The sequence below is a fragment of the Periplaneta americana genome, unplaced genomic scaffold, assembly GCF_040183065.1.
Source record: "Periplaneta americana isolate PAMFEO1 unplaced genomic scaffold, P.americana_PAMFEO1_priV1 scaffold_28, whole genome shotgun sequence".
NCBI lineage: Eukaryota > Metazoa > Arthropoda > Insecta > Blattodea > Blattidae > Periplaneta > Periplaneta americana.
Window position 1 is genome coordinate 858,804 of NW_027185509.1, and position 23,138 is coordinate 881,941.

Here is a 23,138-nt window from a genome sequence, read left to right on the forward strand (position 1 = left end):
TTCCAATTCTCTAGCAGAGAAATCCCATACATACAGAGAGCAGACTTCATCACCATATAATCACCTTAACAATCTAAATAAAAAAGTAAATACAGTCCTTCAACTACCAGACTCTAACCCTTCACCACCCCACCCACTTAAACTGTTATTATCTCGAGTATGCGAATTCCGATTTCAAAAATGTTCACGGTTATTGTTGCCTTACCAATTCCAATAAAGGTACTGAAAGTTTCAGAAGTACAGGCTTACAGAATATAGGCCTATAGTTACGAGCTCCGTAATATCTGCCTGGGTGTTCCGCACGACTACTGACGGGTTAACACTGTGTTGTAACAAGCCACCTGAGATCACATTAAAAATTGGCTACAATGTAATAAGTATGAAATATCCATTCTGATAGGGAACTTGGCTGCAAGCAGCATGTTAAAGTTATCACTGACAAGGCAAAGATAAGACCCACAATGCTTAAAAGATTAGCGAGCATCAAGTGGGGTAGCTCCAGAAGTACACACAATATAATCTACAAAACATTTATTAAATCCATCTCACTGTACAACTGTGGGATTTTGTTAACTGCATATCAGCACATTATCAACTAGACAGAAATGAAGCACTGGGACTCTTAATATGAGAAATAAAACCCACTGGAAGGTGACACCTTGACATTATGGGATCAATGGAAATGAACAGGCTAAAAAGGAACAGAAATCTGTCAGTTATCAGATGCTAAACTTTCGTACGTATCTTTCAAATTGATAAGAATTATATAAAATAAGAAATCAGGCAACATCTAAATGTCAACAGTGTGGAAAAACAGTGGGAGGGCACCATACCAACAAGTTTCCACCCAGACTTCCAAAGATCACAAGCATATCTATCCTGCAAAACATTTACAAAGGCTATCCATCTATTCATCTGACTGCATCGATGTAAAGAACCAATCAGTACCATACAATGGATAAAGAATATCCCTTCCAATATCCAGCCATGAAGAAGACAGAAGGAAGCAGCTATCAACAATTGACAACACACTATTGGGGTGCAAGAAGGCAACCCAACTGCTGAGCTCACATACATTTCATTCCGTACTTTTACAACAAATTTATTTATTTTTCCTTTGATGGAAGTCAAGTCGCACTTAAAAGAATTTTCCTGCCTAAAGCTCTATGGTCCTCAGTGACATGCAATCAGTGCACAGTCCAGTGAGCACTCTATCACCGAAGTCAATTATTTGTATTTATACTTAAAAGACTCTATTAGTCAATGGAGAACTACAATAAATGACTAAATTTACAATACTAACATCAACAATAAGCCATGCTATCTAAAATAAAGCAATAAAACATATGATAAAAGCACCCCACAACAAAAGAAAATGAAATGTGTCATGCAAAAGAGGCTTACAAGGAAAGGATTACAAATATGATTTCAATTAAAATAAAATAACTGAAAAATCTAAATGACAACAACTTACAATATGAAATGACACATGCCAGCAACAGCAATGAACTGGAGTCATAACAGTTCTTGTCAATTAATTAATAATTCTGTGCCTCAAAGGCAAAATGTGATGTAAGGCAAAATGTGATGCAGGTATCATTTCTTGCAGTTCTTCAGCAGCGAGCATTTAAAGTTTGAACAACTGCATGAAATCATTGTAATCGTGTTTCATAACAAAGAGTTAGAAAGAAAAATAATAGATATATGCATACCATCTTCTGTCACAATAAAGATATCATCAGGATGCATAACATATCGTAAAATATCATTTTCGTCAAAAATTAACATATTTGCCTTGGAACCACAGAATTGTGGGTGTGAGCATAATAAAAGCAAACTTGTTGTAATGTTTTACCTGTTTTAAACCAGGAGGAATTTTCAATCTATTTGCTGCCTTATCCATGTCATTATCCATAAGATTATTCACGTCAATTTGCAAGACATCCCAAGCAAAATGCAGCTTCTCTTCCAAGGTGGTGCCACGGAGATCTTCCACTACACTCTGATCAAGTATTGAGTTAAATCAAACAAAATATCAGTAAAAAAAAAAAAAAGGCTGCATTTACAATTACATTCCATAAAATGTACTGTATATCTGAAGAAGTGCAATATAAAAATACGAAAAATGAATTTTAAAGTGTGATATAGAGAAAATCAGATTCAGAAGAACTCTAACAGAATGTGAAGTGAATATTCAGCTACCAAGTGGCATCTATGTTGGAATTGTTTGTGATCAGTCAATGCCATTTAGATAAACTCAATGGTACATGACTCCAAAAAAATTGTATAAAAAAACTTGACATATAACAAACGTGGCGATGGGGGTGGTGCTGGGAGCAGACAGGGTAGTAAAATAAGAAGGGAACAGCAGGAATAGAAAAAGGAATTGAGTGAAGGAGGAGGAAGAAGGCAGGGAAAGAAAAAAAGAGAAAAACAGTAGCAAAAGAAAAGGAGAAAAAAGAGCGTTTACCTGTCCTTCTCCTGTTAAGTTTTCTGTGTTGCCATCTCGCACTGCCTTCATCACATGTTGGACAATTATGGAATCTTGAAGAATGGCTTTAAGCTTCTTACTTTGTGGATGTTCTATTATCTTATCATTAATAAAATTCACCTGGACACAAAATTGGATTTAAGCAATATTTTGTTTAAATGTCTCTCTACCATTACTGGAAAAAGGCTTTTTAATACATATTACAGCAGCTAATAAAATTTCTTTCAAAAAACGAACATAAAATAATAACCAGAGATTTTCTGAACACTGTTTTGTCCAGCCTTATGTTAATTAGACATTGAATGTTTAGATGCTAAAAACCAGGTTTCACTTAAAAATGTCAAATAACGAGAAAAAAAAAAGCATTAACATTTTGCAACCTTCTACAGCACACAATATTAGTGCCAGCGAATTTTTAAGCTATTAATAACTAGTTAATTTTTATTTCCATAGGTTGAATTTTATTGTAGGAGGAACATGCTGAAAGTAACAAGAACCTTTTATTGTTGAAGCAGCAAATACAACAGAATTGGTAAGCTGTAGAAAATCAAAATAATTATTTTTTTATTTAAATCAGATATGATTATTAAAAATGTTCTGGCACTTTTCTAATAAAGTTAACATATGCATTAGGTCTCGACGAACACCTCAAGGTCAACACACCACTATTTCTGTGAATCTGTTCTTAAAATTGCAAAAAAGCACATTCCACGAGGCAAACCAAAAAAATACACCCCATTCTGGACAGAAAACCTGAAGTTATTGAAACAAGATAGAGATAAAGCAAGAACCAAAGCAGAACATAGCAAAACACCAGAAGATACTCAAGATTGGAGGAAGAAGACTGCCATTCTTAAAAAAGCAATCATAACAGCAAAAAAGAACAGTTTCAATAAATTTATTGAAAATATTAATTACAGAACCAATAGCGCTAAAACATATAAATTTCTGAAGAATATTTCCAATACACAGGAAAATACTAGCCAACCTATTATTCATAATAGCAAAACACTAACAGATAGTAGAGATATAGCAAATGCTTTTAATAAACACTACTCAAACTCTCACAGATTACATCCCAATATCAAAAAAACTGACAATTTTATCAAAAGAGAATTACATAAAAATAATAAAAACAATATTACTAGTACAAAATCTGAAATATTTCATAAAAATTTTACTTCCAAAGAATTAACTCTAGCTATACAAAATTTAAAAACCAAGAAATCTCCTAGCCCCGACAACATTCATTCCGAATTTTTTAAACATCTGGGGGAAAAAGCCAAGTCTGTACTTTTATCCATTTTCAATTTATCATGGAACACCTCAATTCCTGCAGCTTGGAAAAAAGCAATCATTGTACCAATTCACAAAAAAGGGAAACCTGCTCATGATGTTAATAGTTATCGACCAATAGCACTATTAAGCATGATAGCAAAAACCATGGAGTCCATGATCTCCAACAGATTAACTTGGTATTTAGAATCCCAAAATCATTTATCACCAAGACAAGCCGGTTTTCGACAACTACACTCTACCAATGAACAAGTCATACGCCTCGGCCAAGAAATAAAAGACAGTTTTAACAAGAAAGAAGATACCTTGGCAATATTTATTGACTTTCAGTTAGCATATGACTCTGTTTGGAGAAATAAATTATTACTAAAGCTCCAGAAATTAGGTATCTCTAGCAATATGTTCAGATGGATATCAGAATTCCTTACTCAAAGATTCATTGCCACTAAATTCAATAACTCACTTTCTAGTTACAGATGAACATATCGAGCTCTACCTCAGGGCGCTGCCCTCAGCACAACTTTATTCAATATTTATATAAATGACTTACCCTCCCTATTAGAGGAATCAAACATGAAAACAGCACTATTTGCAGATGATATAGTTTTGTGGACTTCCGGATCTTACAGACATAGAGACAAAATTCAAAATTCTGCTCTTAAAGCTCTAAATCAACTACATGAATGGAATACATCAAATTTGATGACACTCAATTTAAGCAAAAGTAACTACCAAATATTTTCACTTGGTAAAAAAGAAAGAGAATTCAATATCCAATACAATGGCCAACACCTTCCTAGGACTTATGAATCCAAATATCTTGGAGTTATTTTCGATAGTAAGTTAACTGGAGCAACCATTTGAAATACATTTCTGAAAAAGCTCGTAAAAGATTCTCCCTTCTAAAAAGACTAGCAGGAAAGAAATGGGGATGCTCTAGGAATACTTTGAACACTATATACAACTTGTTTATACAGCCAGTGCTGACATACTGCGGAGAAATTTTAATTACTTCACCTTCCATAAACGACATAGAACATGTTCAAAACCAAGCTCTCAGACTCATTACTGGTGGAATCAAAACAACGCCAATAGATTCTATGAGATTCCTCACTAATATTAACAGCATCAAAATGACAATAGAAGAAAAACCACTGATTCAATATGAAAAACTTATCAGATTACCAGGTAACAATTGGCATTCATACAGTCCTCTCTGTAGATTGAAAACTCAAAAAAGTTTCATATCCATGGTTCAAGAATTAAAACAGAAAATCAATATCCCGAATTTAAAAGAAAACTTACAAATTAAACCAAACCCTTTAACTCTATTAAATATAGAATATAATCTAAATTTAACAGAAGAAATACTGAAATCAGAAGTAAACACTGAAATGCTGAAACAATTGTCTTTAGAGACAATTAATATTAGGTACCCTCCACAAAACTGGCTTCATTTATACACTGACGGATCCTTGATCTCCAGAGAACAAGGTGCCGGTGCAGGTGTTACATGCTGTCTCTTCTCACTTTATAGATCTCTTGGATATGGAATAACAAGTTTCGATGGTGAAATCATTGCAATAAGTGAATGTCTCAGGAATCTTCTATGCAACATCAATAAATTTAGGAATGCAGTTATATTGTCAGACTCCAAAGCAGCTATTCTATCAATAGTCTCTAAACACACACCTTCATCTCAAACAGCAGAAATAACTAAAATGCTCTCTTAATTAATATCACTCAATAAAATAATTGTATTCCAATGGATACCATCCCATTGTGGAATCCTGGGAAACGAGAATGCAGATGCTTTAGCAAAGAAGGGCAGCACTGCTACTTACAGACCTGTTACTAAATCTACGTATTACTCTGTGAAGAGATTTATTAAATCTACATATTTAGACTTCAACAAACAAAATTTGATAACTCAATCCCAAGGGAAAAAATGGAACTCTCTGCATCAAAATCCACAGTTAATTCCCGATTTACCACGAAAATCGTCTATAGCTGCATTTAGGTTGGCAACAGGCCATGATTGTTTGGCCAAACACCTGCATAGAATTGGAATATATCAGTCCCGTAACTGCCCATTGTGCAACTCAAACCAAGAAATGGATTCGGAACACCTCAAAATCTGTGCTTCAGTGGCTAGTCATGATAATATCTTTGAAAAATATTGGAGTGCAAGAGGTCAAATGACTTTATTGTCGAACGTCTGGCATTAGAAAACAACAATAACAATAACATATGCATTAGGTAGTACATGTTCCTATATTTCTAAATGTGCTATTTTAAATACTAACAACGTTCATTGTTTTTTATCATTCACTTTAACACTTGAATAAAACAGTGTCAGTATCAGGGGCGGCTTTCAAAGAGGGGCTGCGGAGGCACAGCACCCCCAGACATTTGTGGCTCTTGTTTCGTTCTATTTTGTGAAATACATTTATAATACAGTCTGTATTTAGCGGCTCGAATTTTTTTTAAAATTTCGCTCTCATTGACATGCACGCAATCGTTAGTGAAGTCACTTCCTCCCCTGGTGCTGCCGGAGCGAAACCAGAGACAAGGACTATAGTGTGAAGCCACTTCCTCCCCTGGAGCTGCCAGTCCCATCTCGGATGCTTCACACGTTAGTTTTACCCCTCCTCCCTGCTGCCCCTTGCCGTGAATCCAGAGTTTCCAGGCGCTGCAAAATTTGCAGCAGTTTGTCAGTAGCGCGTAGTTTTAAATACATTTTCTTTAATGTTGTGAGTATAACAAGTGCAACAATGATTAATTCTGTACAATATTTACAGTCTATTCAGTTCAGTACCTTAACAATTCAGGAGAAATGTGAAATTAAGTGCCCATCAGTTGAATCTCATAATGGAAAGAGCCGCTAAACAAAATACAAAGGCTCGCATATTTTTTTTTATAATTTATCCAGTATCCCTGCTTTCTTCTCTCGATCTCCACACAGTCTGTATTAGATTAATGTGTTTCAAAGACAATTCCATCAGCTGGGGCAACAAGATGGATTTAAAATAAGAACAGTAAATGTTGTTCATGAGAAGAAGGAGCCATTGCTAGAATGTTTTCAAACCTTAATGGAATCTGAAACATCTAACATCACAATAAATGAGGCAAGTGCCCTGCTGCGTACTCTTGAATATCCTGAATTCAATTTCTGGCTCAGTTATTTTTTTTCATTTATTGATGTATCATGTATATATATTATACAACAAACTACAACATCGCCAGTTAGATATTTCTAAAGTTCAAATCTGCATATAAAAAATTAAATTATGGTTTATTTAACGACACTCGCAACTGCAGGGGTTATATCAGCGTCGCCGGTGTGCCGGAATTTTGTCCGCAGGAGTCTTTTAAATGCCATAAATCTACTAACATGAGCCTGTCTCATTTAAACACAACTTACAAGATAAGGCGCATGGAACTAATCTTTAAATAAAGTAAGTTGCTTGGTTTATTTTTGTATGCAGCCCCCCTTAACTCAATACCCACGAGCCGCCACTGGTCAGGGCACTGAAGATGACACCACACCGGTGTTGAAATGGGGGCCTGTCTGTCATAAAGGTAAATTACCTTTTAAAAAAATTGTAACAGTTTTAACGTTTTAACTCTAGAGAGTTTCATAGACTAATAACATTGCTTAAAATATGTCTTCATTATGTTGATATACAATTAAAGGTAAAGGAAAAGTTACAACAATAATAAACTATCCTCAATACATTAATACTTGTGTTATGTTATTAGCTTAGCTCTGAGCAAGATATTATCTAAAGTTAAATTGTTATTCCATAAAAAAATTAAACTATTTAGATAGATTATTATTATTATTATTATTATTATTATTATTACTACTACTACTGCAAAAAAATTAATCAATCAAAAGAGCTTATCACACTGTGTATAACATTTCATTAGAAATACCAATATGAATGCTTTTTCTGTCCTTAATTTAGGCCTAGTTTAAGTTTTGAGTGCACTATTCAAAATGTCGTAAAATTCTTTATGCTCGACCATGCCGAAATGTAGTAATTATACACCTGGTAGCAGCCCTTTAATGGACCTCATTAAAGTACACCTATTCATTAAAGTTCATGTGTTCCACCAATCAGAAAATACCATTGTAGCAATATGAAAGTGCAAGTGTCGATTATTCTCGGATATGCAATCAAAAGACAACAAGGAAACATCACAGAGGCTGGAAATCCAATACTGTCGCAGAAGGTTATGTTCTGTTACTATAATAATTAGCGTTAATTGTAAATAAAATTCAAATAAATTCAATTTGTCATCTCGTTTTTCAATGTTTAAATCAATTTCAAGGTTATATCAAGATTAATGTTCATTTTACTCTCTAGATTATATCAAGGTCAATGACATTTGTTCCTCGGAAAAAATCAATACTTTCGCGTCTGCGCACATCTCACAATTTAAGAGACATTGCACAAGGTCAGTTCCGCTCCCCAGTCAGATAAGAATAACATGAATACTTATGAATAATTTCAAGTTAGAAATATAGTCGAGCATAAAAAGTCGTATGAAACTTGCTTATAATGGTAATTAAGACGGTCGTATGAAAATTATGAAACTCGCACTTGTTTCATAAACATACTCGCGTCTTAATTACTACCAATATAGGCTCGTTGCATAATGTACTATTCCACACTGTTGATGATGCAATGATTGTTACCAAATAAAATTGAAAACTTACATCTTTTTCAGATTGTTCTATCACATTGGTGAATATAGTGAAAAATAAGTTCCACCAATCATAAACACTCAATGCTATGTGGCCCCTTGAAAAGTGGTAGGTTGGCTTGAAATTTTAAAATCAAATTGAAAATTTGAGAGCCAAAATTACCTTACACTAATTCCTGTCCTTGCATTTTCCTGTAAGGCATAATTTACTGGATTCTTTGCTATCAACAGGGGGGAACTTACCGGTATTAAGCAAGCAGCCAAATGGACATCAACTATAGTCAGGGTGCGAATTAAGACTTCAAATGAGGGGGGGATAGAATCCTAGATAGAAAATATCCTACATAAAATTATTATTATCTTCATTCGATACGCTCAACGTTTGGTCGCACTGAGTTGCATGTCTTGCATCTTGATCATAATAATAATAATAATAATAATAATAATTATTATTATTATTATTATTATTATATCCATGAGTAGGTTTAAGATAAGATGTGTAATTCCTAAGTTATTTATTGTTGTCAGCTTGTAAGTGATGATAAATACATCAATATTATTTTTTTGCTTACTTTATACTGTACTTTATAAAGTATACTCGTATTAAAACAATTATATTCTGTGAGGGGGGGATAGAAGCTATCTCTGGCAGGGATGTAAATATAAATTTATGAGAGGGAGATAACTTTCCAACAGGGGCGGAAATCCCCACCATTCCCCTCCCCCTTCCCCGTTAATTCGCACTCTGGTTATAGCTGAGTCATCCTAGAATTATATTTCCTCACAACTTCAGAATAACTGAGTGTTCCCAATTTATCAACAAGTGTTTTCCAAATAAGTACACAAAGTAAAAAAGGCAATTGATGACCATGAAGAATTTACGCCAAAAATGGAAAAATAGGGAATATAACACTTATAGCCGATTTCATCAAGCTTTACTATGTTTTTAATGATTCATTAATTTATTTATTGGTTCATTAAATTATTTTTATAGCTCACCAAGCATCTTTAGCCCTAAAGGACCAGTAAAGCTATCGCATCAGTTTAGTGATAGAAATTGTATGTATGTATGTATGTATGTATGTATGTATGTATGTATGTATGTATCCAATGCCTACCCACTTCACTTCACGTGATTCGGGTTCCGCATATTGCGGATAGATGGCAGGACTGTGATCCATTTACCCTAGTTGCACACCACTTTGGCGGGCCACAATGTACATGATGTGTATCTGTGGAGAGTTATGTCGTGTACTAGGGTGAGAGAATGTGTAAGTGTAGTGTCTGGAATGAATGATGATGATAAAGATTTAGGGAGAAGGGGAAACCTGGTGCCGGCATGTAGCCTACTTCTGTCGAATAGCACCAAGGGGGCCATGAGGCATAACGTCCCCATCTGACAGACTAATCACTATCAACAGTGACATATGCCTTCTCTTCATATACACTGCGGAGAGACTTGGGATTTAACCCAGGCATATTGGTGCACAATCTAGTGATTAGAAGTTGCACACAGCCATCTCTCCTAGTCCTGACGTAGAAATTTTACATTAAAATTTATGAACATTTCTGACCCCGCCAGGAATCGAACCCAGACCAGCTAGTCTGGAGGCAGACACACTACCACAGAGCTAACTCGGCGGACAGTGATAGAAATTACTGTCCTCAAATTTTTAATGGTTCATTAGCTGCAATAAAAAATGGTGGAACGTTTTGATGCAGAATTGTTACATCTGTAACTGCTCGAAAATCAAGAGCCAGATGGAGAATTTTAACCATTTAAGAAAGGATCATTTTGAAAATCTGAATGACACAAATTTCACGAAAGATAACACATCGTGAAGATCGTTTATTTATTTATTTTAGTAGGTTATTTTACAATGCTTTATCAGCATCTTAGGTTATTTAGCATCTGAACGAGATGAAGATGATAATGCCGGTGAAATGAGTCCAGGGTCCATCACAGGAAGTTACCCAGCGTTTGCTCATATTGGGTTGAGGGAAAACCCCAGAAAAAACCTCAACCAGGTAACTTGCTCCGACTGGGAATCAAACCTGGGCCACCTGGTTTTGCAGCCAAACACACTAACCGTTACTCCACAGGTGTGGACATGAAGATTATGGTACCGGTACTCAAAATTTTAGAAGAAACTGATCATAGGTTAGAATATCATCAGAATGACTGAGACAAAGCTGAAACTAGTCAATTAGGTAACATACAACTTAATTCTTATTTTAACACATGAAAGTGGTTATTATAACTACGTCATTCATTTAGTGTTCTGCCCAAGGGCAGGTCTTTCACTGCAAACCCAGCTTTCTCCAATCTTTCCTATTTTCTGCATTCCTCTTTGTAAATTCATATGATCCATATATTTTAATGTCGTCTATCATCTGATACCTTCTTCTGCCCAGAACTCTTCTCCCATTCACCATTCCTCCCAGTGCATCCTTCAGTAGGCTGTTTTTTCTCAGCCAATGACCCAACCAATTCCTTTTCCTCTTCTTGATCAGTTTCAGCATCATTCTTTCTCCACCCACTCTTTCCCACACAGCTTCATTTCTTATTCTGTCTGTCCACTTCACATGTTCAATTCTTTTCCATATCCCCATTTCAAATGCGTCTAGTCGCTTCTCTTCACTTCGTCGTAATAAATATTAGTAAATTAATACACAATGTACATTCAAACATAACAAAACTTAATTGGTATAGTAACTTCCATTTATTAGAATTAAATTTACGCACACAGGTTCTTGACCCCACTATCTGTTTCGAAAGGAACCTAAATCAGGCCACCGAAGTTGATATTGAGAAGAAGTCTATATATGAACCTTGTCTGCCGTATCTTTCTCAAAAGTACAACGTCCCTCTTAAACAATGGGTTGTCATTGGTTTGCTCTTTGGCAGTAGAGGTTCTATTACAAAAATCACATGGAATTATCTTAAGGAACTTCACATTCCTTTTGATCATGTAATGTCTATTCTTATAAATATTATCAAGGATTCTCTTCAAATATTACATCATCATCTCTATTTCAATTAATCCACTTACGTTATTTCCCTTCAACAATTAACTTTCTTTTTTCTTAATGTTTCAAATCACATTATGTTGTGCACGTTTATTGTATTCAGGACCCTTATGGTCACTCAAATTCTTTGAGCTGATTATTCAATGAATATATAAAATAAATACAGCATATTAAGTAGATATTAAGTTTCTACTTTCTTTCAGCTCTGCAACTGTACTTCATACTACAGTAAATCCATAAGTCTCTAATTTTTTTCATTCTGGACAATAGATTTGAAGAATATTATCTATACCTAAATTGAGTTCATATAGTATGTATCATTCCTCCCTCAAATGATGCGACCACTGGAATCAGGAATGCAACAATTACAACAGCTATAACAACAGCAGCAGCAGCAGCAGCAGGAATGAGATGATAATAATAATAATAATGATGATAATGATCAGGGAAAGGATTTATATGTAAATACATATTTACTTATAAAGCTAATATAATTTATATTTTGCATTATCTTTATGTTTCACAATGTGTAGGGTTGAAAAATCCTACTTTTATTTTCCATATTTTTCCATATTTTAGAGTTTAGTACATATTTTCGTTAATTTCCATATATTTTCCATATTTCATATAAAACAGTCCATATTATATTAGGTTTAACAATAAAACAAAACAAAATTCCATTAACTTTTAAAAATACATTTCAACAATAGAGATTTAAACACATGTTCAGTAATCCCTTTAACATCAGAGTTATTTGAAAATTAGCAGTCCTATCAACAATGGGAAAGTAAGTTACAAAACTGTATTAATTTAATTTAAAATTTTTAACAGACTTCAGTTGTGCAGCTCAACAGTTAAATGCCAGTCAGAGTACACATAGGTTCAGTTTTGTAAATCATACTATAAAGACAGTAAATATGCCAAAAGTACGTCATTCAGTCAATTTAAAATCAAAACTAACAAGTTACATTTCAGAATTTAAAGAAGATGGTTTATCAACTGACAATAAAATATTATTTTGTAATTTGTGTCAGTGTGCAGTATCATCTACACAAAAGTTCCTGGTGCAACAACACATTACAACTAGTAAACATCAGGCCAACAAACAACTAAATTCCAAGCAGAGACAATTGTTTTTAACACAACCAACAACATCGAATGTAAGATCTGAGTTTAACATCGACCTGTGCCGTTCTCTCATCTCTGCTGATATTCCTCTCTACAAACTAAAGAATAAGGTCTTCAGGGAATTCCTTGAAAAATATACTCAACATACAATCCCGGATGAGTCAACACTTAGGAAGACGTATGCTCCATCCATCTACGATGAGACAATACAGAAGATAAGAGATGAAATTAAAGATAGTTCAATTTGGGTTTCCATTGATGAGACTCCCGACAAAGAAGGTAGACTTGTTGGTAATGTAGTTATCGGTTTGTTAAGTGAACAATATTCTGAACGAATTCTTTTACATTGTGATGTTCTAGAAAAGTGCAATAACAAAACTATAGTTAAACTGTTCAACGAAGCTATGGGTATCCTGTGGCCAAAGGGTATTATGTACGATAATGTGTTATTCTTTATTAGCGATGCTGCCCCTTATATGGTCAAAGCTGGACAAGCATTATCTGTTGTATATCCTAAATTGACTCATTTTACTTGTGTGGCGCATGCATTTCATCGTGTGGCAGAAGTGGTCAGAGACAATTTCCCTAAAGTAGATTTGTTGATTTCATCAGTGAAAAAAGTATTTCTCAAAGCTCCCAGTAGAGTTAACGTGTTGAAAGAAATGTACCCTGAAATTCCATTGCCACCAAAGCCAATTTTAACTAGATGGGGTACATGGCTAGAAGCAGTTGAATATTATGCCGAACATATAGACTCTATTAACAATGTTCTCCTTGCATTGGACTCTGAAGATGCAGTCTCAATTGATACTGCGAAAACAGTTACCTGTGACATAAGTGTGAAGAATGACTTAGCTCACATTCAGCATACATTTTCATGCATCATAAAAACGCTCAAAAGTCTCCAAAATAGGCACCTTTCACTATCTGAAAGTTTTGAAATTATAAATAGTACTGTGGAACAACTGAATCGTGGTAGAGGTAAAGTTGCAGATGCAGTAAGAGCTAAGGTGGACACTGTACTTTCAAAAAACCCTGGATATGAAGAACTACAAAAGGTTGTTGCTGTGATGAGTGGTGAATCAACAGTGAAGATTAACTTGGACTTATCCCCAGCAGACATTGTGAAATTGAATTATGTACCAGTTACTTCTTGTGACGTCGAACGCTCTTTTAGTCAGTATAAATCTATCCTCAGAGACAATAGAAGAAGATTCACTTTTCAGCACTTGAAAGAAATGTTTGTAACCTATTGTTATGGTAACAGACAATAAAAATTGTGTTTTGTTGAAACTACATTGGAAGATAAGGTACGTCCATTATATTTTTTGTTTAGTTTGATTAAAATGTACCAATATTTAACGTACATAGTCATTTTTTTATAATTTTAAGTCCATATTTAATTCCATATTTTGGTAAAAATCCATATTTAATTCCATATTTTGGTAAAAATAACTACATATATATTTACATATTTCATATATTTTTAGTCCATATAAATCCGTTCCCTGATAATGATAATAATGATGATAATAATAATAATGATGATAATATAATGATAATGATGATAATTTTATAATAATAATAATAGTGATAATAATGATAATAATAGTAATGATGATGATAATAATAATAATAATATTAGTAATAATAATAATAATGATAATAATAATGATAATGATAATAATAATAATAATAATAATAAAACAATAATAACAATAAGAATAAAAAATAATAACAACAATCATATTAATAATAACAATAAGAATAATAATAATAATAATAATAAAAATCATCATCATCATCATCCTTCACGAATTAGGCCTCTGTAGACCTGTTTCGGCCCCATCTAGCAGTCTTCTTAACGGTCTTCCTGGTCGACGATGTCCTCTAGGTTTATATTGCATCATAATTTTTGGGATTCTTGAATTTTCCATTCTTCTTACATGATCTAACCAATTGAATTTGTATCTGGTGATTTTTTCTTCTACTGACTCTACTTCTAATTGTTCTAAAATTTCATTCCTTTTTCGGTCTAAAAGAGTATATCCTGCTGTTCTCCTGAAAAATTTCATTTCTGTTGCTTTGATTCTGTTCATGTCTTTTTTCTTTAATGTCCAAATCTCGCTTCCGTATAGAAGGGTGGGTAATGCTAGTGTATTATATATTTTTATTCTTGTAGATTTTTGTACTAATTTAGCTTTTAATGTATTGTTTATTATTCCTAGAATTTGTGTAAATTTGGTAATTTTCTTGTTCACATCTTTTTCATTTTGATAAGATATTTCACAACCCAGATAATTGAAATTTTGCACTTGTTCGAGGCATTGGTTATTGTGTATTATCTTACTTCTCACTGGGTCTTGTCCTAAAAATGCCATTACTTTTGATTTTTGTGCTGAAATTTCCATCCCAAAATCTTTTATATTCTAGAGCAAAGTTAAAAAGTAAAGGTGATAGTGTGTCTCCTTGTTTTAGCCTGTAGTGAATTGGAAAAGCATCAGATAGAAACTGGCCTATACAGACTCTGCTGTAAGTTTCACTAAGACACATTTTAATTAATCGAACTAGTTTCTTGGGAATACCAAAGTCAATAAGAATATTATATAAAACTTGTCCTTTAACCGAGTCATATGCCTTTTTTAAATCTATGAATAACTGGTATACTGTATCCTTATACTCCCATTTTTTCTCCAATATCTGTTGAATACAAAAAATCTTATCAATAGTCGATCTATTAAACCTAAAACCACATTGATGATACCCAATAATTTCATCTACATATAGAGTTAATCTTCTCAAAAGGATATTCGACAACATTTTGTAGGATGTTAACAAAAGTGATATTCCTCGAAAGTTAATACAGTTAGTCTTGTCCCCCTTCTTAAAAATAGGTACGATTATGGACTCCTTCCATTGGTCTGGTACAATTTCCTTTTCCCAAATCGCAAGTACAAGCTTATAAATTTCGCTAGATAATGCACTTCCACCCTCTTGTAGTAATTCTGCTGGAATTTGATCAATACCTGGAGACTTGTACTTTTTCAGATTTTCTATCGCAATTTCGACTTGAGAAAGTGTGGGTTCGGGTATAAATGGCTCAGCAGTTTGTATTTGAATTTCGTGCCAATCATTTCTATTTGGCCTATGTATATTTGGTAATTGTCCAAAATAGTTTTTCCATCTATTCAGGACTGTCTGCAAGCAAGTCACCATTCTCATCCTTGATCACGTTTACTCTTGCCTGATATCCATTCTTAAATTCCTTTACACTCTTATATAAATCCCGAATGTTTTTATTCTTACTATCTGTTTCTATCTCATTCAGTTTTTCCTTCAAGTAATCTCTCTTTTTATTCCTAAGTGTACGACTGCTTCCCGTCTTTCATTGAAATAATTATCTCTATTCTCCTCAATTGAGTCCTGTAAGAATTTCAATTTTGCCTGTTTCCTTCTATCTACTACAATGGAACAATCTTCATCAAACCACAGCTTCCTTTTCTTAGTTTCATGATAACCTATGCTCTGCTCAGCTGCAATTTTGATATTATCTCGGATATTCTCCCACACGTTATTGACATCTAACTCTTCCTCATCTCCGTCGGACGTTGCTAATACGGCAAACCTATTTGAAATTTCGACCTGATAATGTTGCTTACTTTCCTCGTCCTTTAATTTCAGAATATTGAGTCTACTAATATTAACTTGTTGCTCTACTCGCCTGGCTACTGATAGTCTTTCTCTTAATCCTCCAATCACCAAATAATGGTCAGAATTACAGTCTGCCCCCCTGAAAGTTCGAATGTCTACTATACTAGTATGTTTTCGTTTATCTATCAAGATGTGATCTATTTGGTTGTGTCATTCCATAACTTAAAAATGATTATTTAACATGTGAAATAAAAAGGTAGAATACTTCAAAATGAACGCGAAATGCATATTTCACTTCACTTAGTATATGCAAAGCATACAAAAGCCTAAATTAACCAAAGCTAACCTGTTCCAGATTCGTATATGTAAAGCATATTTAAAAAACCTAAAATAACCAAAGCTAACTTGGCACAGATTCGTATATGGAAGGCATATGAAAACACTAACCTAATCTGTCACAGATTTCCGCACTGTAGAACTTAGAAAAATGCAAGTTGGAAGTTTCAGTGTTGCATGCTATAGAAAAGCCAAGTATCCAAATTTAAAATTACTGTAAAGATTTTCGGATAAACGAATGACGGTAGGCCTATCATTCGTTGTTGGAAATAGCACAGAAAACTGTTACAAATTTGTGATGAGTTCTACAATGAAGTTAAATTAGCGTGAATAGTTGATGTATTACCCCAGATCACATAACAGATTGATCACCCTTACGGGCTTTGAAGGCAACAACTTTCACTATGCATCTAACGACAGTAGAAGAAGACTCTCATTTGAATTGCATGGAGCAACTATACTTCTATCTAGCGGTCGTTACTAATCGATCTTGGTGGTTGTTCTCTTCTTTATGTTACCGTTTTTAACATGGGGATGGCCAATCTGTTATATACATGTGATCAGGAGTAATACTTACAAACACCAAGATGCCCTCCAAAAAATGAAAATATATTTAATTTTTCGCATTTGATTTTTTTTGGCGTTTCGTGGCATTCGAACGTCGTAGTTGGTAGTACTTTTCTGGTAGTTTTCGTCCGCACTTTACCCCCAAAAATCACAAAAACAACAAAAAAAAAACATAATAATTTATCACCTTATCAAATAAAATTCAATTCTCATTGAAGTCTTCAACGACAACCACTTCACTTCCAGTATATGACACAGGCTTTAAGGCAATCTAAACTTAAACCATGCAGGCAACAAGGAACTAAACCAACACTTTGTCGTACAGTCAACTGTGCATAAATAAACCACGTCTTTATACTGAATGAAATTCTCTTCGGACACTTATTACACCATAACATCTACAGAAAATTCAGTAAGTAATTTCTTTAAACCACAGAAAAAACAGTTTTCTCCTCAACATTCAACACAATCCTTAATCACCAGCGAAAGAACTAAACCAAAATCGACACAAAATTTAATAAATAATTTCAGAACACGGATTCCTTCCTTTCCCTCTTACTTCAAAGTTCCAACCTTGTGCACACAAAATAAATCATTGGCACTGAAAAGTGCCTTTTCGTAAGCATGATGATGCGCATTCGACAAATGCAGACAAATCTACAATGTAACATCACTCACGTCAAACAACCAGGAAGAACTGACATCATTATCCATTCAAAATTAATGAAAATTCTAGAATAAATTACAACTTTAACCAATCAAATCGAAAGAAAATCATAAAATGACAAACTTTCAATAGCTTTTGCCATCAGACACAACATAACACCACTCACGTCAAACAACCAAGAACAACTGACAACGTCATTATCCATTCAAAATTAACGAAAATTCTAGAACAAATAACAACTATAACCAATCAAATTAAAAGAAAATCACGGCGACACTTTTTAAACAAAATGGTGGTATAACTCTTTGGAAGGTACACATATAAGACCTATTCAATTTTAACTCCCTATTCTGGGTGTTCCTTCAAAAGTACTCGGATATTCAAAATGATACGTTTATCTTTTAATATTCACCTTCAAATTTATAACTTCATATTAAACGCCTGGTTAAGATAAAATATTTTCAATGCAGCAGAACTTTTGACATGCAACATTATAGGTTAGATTTTCAATGGACACAATAACTACTTATAAAATAAAGACTTAAATTTCTGTAAACTCGACCTCGTAAGAAGAGTAACATGAAGAAGTTACCACATACTTTCGTATCTAAAATATACATAGCATAACTACCATTTGATATATTACACACCAACTACACACGTGTTTACGTGCCCTGCTAATACTTGTTTCGAATCGAATCTTCCGATCAGTGTTGCCAACTCAGAATTCCATTTACCGCTGCACAAGCTTAAAAAAACCGCTAAACTGTACTTGAAAAACTCCAGATTTTTCTCAACACATCACTTCCATATTTAAAATACAAACTATACAGCTTTAGGAACTGGAGAATTTTATAAAAATATAGACTAAATTATGGAAAGTGTTTATCACTTCTTAGGCAAAATCTGAATATTTTGCATTCAATATCACCTTAAATCATCGAGTCTTTTACTTACGTATTCTTCGTAAAATACACAATACACTTCCACGCAATAGTAGTGAACAGAACGAGACGATAAAAGTCACCCTCGGCTCCCTTTATTGCGCATGCGCTATTCGGTGAAGAAATTTCCGCTTCCGGTGTGACGCTGAGCCCTGTTGTAAGCATAAAAATGTTTTATTTACCGCAGTAATTGTGAATTGGATTTCTTTTACTTTCATTCGAGATTGATGGATTAGTTTTCAAACTTCTGTAATAATGCCTGTGGTATGCAAACATTGCAGTACCATATTTAGTAAACAGTCGAATTTAAACAGACATTTAAGACATGTACATAAAATAGAGCACGTGAACATGATATCGTATCAGTAATATTATATCTTTCTCTTGTAAAATTTCCAGTTTTGGAATTACAAGGTTTTGATCGCCACCCGACGATGAGCCATTAGTCTCACTGTCATTAATATAACCCAATTTATCATTGTATTCCCGTTCACTGCACTTTCAGTGGGGACAATTTTCTTTATTAAGCATTTATCCATTATCAGTAGTTATATAGCCGTTGCTAATCAATTAACGAGCACACACCTACGACGACGATCATAACAAAAAAAATCAACCTAAAAACGAGTGTTGATAATGGTTAGTTTTAAATTTTGGGTAATTAAGTAGTTATCATCAGCCAGGCCATCTTCCCGTAATAGAGATCCAGGATAGATACATTACCAAGTATATACATATATTTTAATAATTGTGTAGAAACAAACCATCGACAGGTCATATCGGCCAGGCCATCATCTTACTACAACAGAGATCCAGGGTGTAAAGTGGATACTGGATGACAAGTTAATCATATACAAACGAAATTTAATAAAAGAAAATACATATGATAACGAAGGTGCCCTGGACCTCTATTGCGAGAATATGGAGGCCTGGCCGATTATTACTACATAATTACCATACACTGTTAATTAACTGTTAGCTCTGTGTTATTTCAGCTTGGTAAGACTTAGGACCATTACTGTTCGATCCCAATAGTTCATAGATTTGAACTGAACTACAAAAATGTGATTCATGGATAGAGAAGTGGAGTCACTCTGTTGCATGTGTGAAGATTCACCGATCTCAAATTCAGGAAAGATAGCGGCATTGTGAATTGCTTTACTAACATGTTCGACAGCTGACCTCCTCTATCAGTGATTTAGATGGATAAAAACATCTAGGGCCTACAGGAACTCATAAAGTTAGTGGTATGTTTCCTAATTTACCATGATATTTAAAATGCTATTGTTCTAAGGGTGTCCCGATTTGTTCTTTTGGATGGTTCCTTGTCCATTTTGTCACTCAACTGTGGAATAATAAATAATAATGAATATAGGTCTATACCGGTAATAATAAAAAATATATATATCTTCTTTTTTCCGAGATGTTCCAGTCGAACCAAACCACTACTCTCTATAGAGTTCAAATAATAATCTTTGGCCTATAACCTATTTCATCTTTCAAACAAATTAATTCAATTTTTGGCTAAACTAGTGCTGAAGTAGTTCCCCGCTTATATACATGTTGCATATACGAATCTGTGACAGGTTAGATTTGGTTAGTTTAGGGTTTTGTTACGCCATGCATATATTTGTCTATGATGCATATACGATCAACTGTATCTACATAAAAAGAAACCCTTATAAATTCAACAATTTTCACTTCCGAAATCACCAGAACTACTTCAGCGCTAGTTTCGCCGCTTTATTTACATAGGAATATCTCTTCGAATTGTTAACAAGGTTGAGATCACTCTTAATTTTACTGGATGTGATGCCCCTGGTTTTATAAATTTGGACACAAAGTGTCTTGCAGCCCCTCTGAAGTTGGCACCTACGTTTGGTGATATTTATTTGCATATCACGAGATTCGTAAGTTGGTTTACAGTTGAAATATCCAGAACTACCTCAGCGCTAGTTCTTGCCGCCCCTCTGAAGTTGTAGATGGAATATTGTGTTAGCCAAGTTTAATATCAATACTACCACCAGAAATTAACTCTTAATACATATAGCCTATCAAGACTTATGAGGAAATATTCTGGAATACAATTATACGAAAATAACGTTTGACTTGGATAACAGGAGCTGGAGTAATAATTGTGAAATCTATCAATGCACTATTATTATAATTACGTAACTTGTATCACCGAAATGTAAATAATATATGATCGAGACGAAGGTGAATCTAGAAATCTATCAATGCACTATTATTATAATTACGTAACTTGTATCACCGAATGTAAATAATATATGATCGAGACGAAGGTGAATCTAGAATGCGGTGAATAAAACAATTTTTATGTTTACAACGAGCAAGGCTTTTTAACTCTCTACAGGTTGCCTCAAAAAGGAGCTTGGCGACGAGGGTTATTGAGGGGAGCGGGGATCGTCAATGACGTCACACGTTTCCCGCGTATATCGGCATTTAAATGTGTTCTAAGTGATCTTTAGGAATTGCTTAATAGCATAAATGTTTTCACCTTATAAATATTGAATAATTGCTTAAAGTCCTGCGTTATAAATGACTTAAACTAATGTTAAATTAATTACGGCTCGTTTGGAAACATTAAACTTACGTTCCCGCGCGATTTTAATTTATAGTATTTCAATCTAATACCATTATTATTTTATCGCTGTTATGTTATGGAAAAATTAGTAAATTAATTATTTTTAAATTTCAATAATTTTGTACACCATGTATTTAATAAAATATGTATAACAATAATACCGATAATGATATATAGTATTGTTCCCTCCTAATGTCCTAGTCCATTTTCAGCCATGCCAGGCCAAAGATGTGCTGTTGCTATCTGCAAAAGCTTTTACCACAAACGCAAAGGTGAAAATGTTTCTTTTTTTTGTATACCTAAAAGAGAAGACATCAGGAAACAATGGATAATAGCGTGCAAAAGGCAAGATAAATTTAACCCTGATACCAGCAGAATATGCTCACTACATTTTAAAGAAGATGATTTTGAATTGGATTTCAGGGCTTCTTTACTTGGTATTCAAGTAAAAAGACCAAGGACTTTAAAACCAACTGGTAAGGCTAATAATTTAATTACATTTAAAATTTGTGTAAAGAAATTAAAAACAAATATATCAAGTATTATGTCTGTTGTGAAGAAAGTTATCTATAACTTGTGCTCTCCCTTTACTACTTATGAATTTTGAATATCCCTGTTTATTATAAAGTCCCGTTTGTCAAGCTCTGCCTATAAATTATCACATGACTGATTTTTTATACTCTTATTATGATAGACATTGTTATTATTAATTATAATTATTAATTCTGTGTTACTTTCAGCTGTTCCAACATTAAATTTAACACCAGAACAGTCTCAGAAGACAGTATCACCTCGAAATATAAGAATGGAGAAGAGAAATCTAAAAACTATTGTTCACAATATGTTAGAAGAGGATGCTGAAATTAATGAAGTGGGTGAGTCAGTACCAGAACCTGAGCCACAGAATGAAGAAGCGAGGTATGAAATTCTACTTAAAAATTATAACACAGTTCTAGAGGAAAATAAGAAACTCAAAGAGCAATGTTTACAAAGTAGATATGAAGTTGAAGGATATAAAAAACAGATTAGCCAATTGGAAAAAAAAAAAAAATTAAAAAAATATCTGATGAAATGGATGAGAAGAAAGTTCTTGCATTAAATCACAAAATTCAGGAAGTACTGTCAGGGGTTTTTAGTAAAAATCAAATAGACATAATCATGAACAAAAAAAAAAAAACATGTGAAATGGTCACCTGATGACATTTCTAATGCTTTCACTATTAGATACCTTAGTAAAAGGTGTTACATATACCTTAGAGAAAAAATGAATATTCCCTTACCTGGAATTTCATCGCTTCAAAGGTGGGCTTCAAATCTGTCACTGCGACAAGGTGTTTTGCCTGATTTCATACAAATAATGGATGTTGCAGGACAGAATATGAATAATTTTGAAAAAACAACAGTTCTATCCTATGACGAAATGAAAATAGCCAGTACTCTCGAATATGACCAGAAAGAGGATGAAGTTGTGGGACCTCATTCTTATCTCCAGATTGTAATGGCTAGAGGACTTTTTGCGAAATGGAAGCAGGCAATATATATTGGCTTTGATTGCAAAATCACTCAGGTCATACTGGATGATATTATCATTAAATTAAATAATATTGGCTATAAAGTAGTTGCTTGTGTTAGTGACTGTGGTGGAGGGAATATGGGTCTCTGGAGGGAGCTGTCAATATCAATTCAGAATACAATCTACAAGCATCCCGT

General features: G+C 33.9%; 1 protein-coding gene across 12 annotated transcripts in view; it reads right to left on the reverse strand.

The window, feature by feature from the left end:
• The window catches only part of LOC138693963 (DNA-directed RNA polymerase I subunit RPA1-like), a 158,228-nt gene extending 137,207 nt beyond the window's left edge, over nt 1-21,021 (reverse strand). For 6 of the 12 annotated variants that reach the window (XM_069817700.1, XM_069817696.1, XM_069817698.1 and 3 more), the window contains exons 1-3: nt 18,837-18,929; nt 2,471-2,611; nt 1,856-2,002 (exon numbers count right to left, since the gene is read on the reverse strand). In XM_069817700.1, the coding sequence (XP_069673801.1) occupies nt 1,856-2,002; nt 2,471-2,521 (198 nt within the window). In that variant the 5' untranslated portion in view covers nt 2,522-2,611; nt 18,837-18,929. Of the gene's footprint in view, nt 1-1,855; nt 2,003-2,470; nt 2,612-18,441; nt 18,596-18,836; nt 18,931-20,999 lie in introns of those variants that run through there. The other 6 variants (XM_069817701.1, XM_069817702.1, XM_069817704.1 and 3 more) reach the window with 5 other exon arrangements.
• Nucleotides 21,022-23,138: the final 2,117 nt, after the last annotated feature.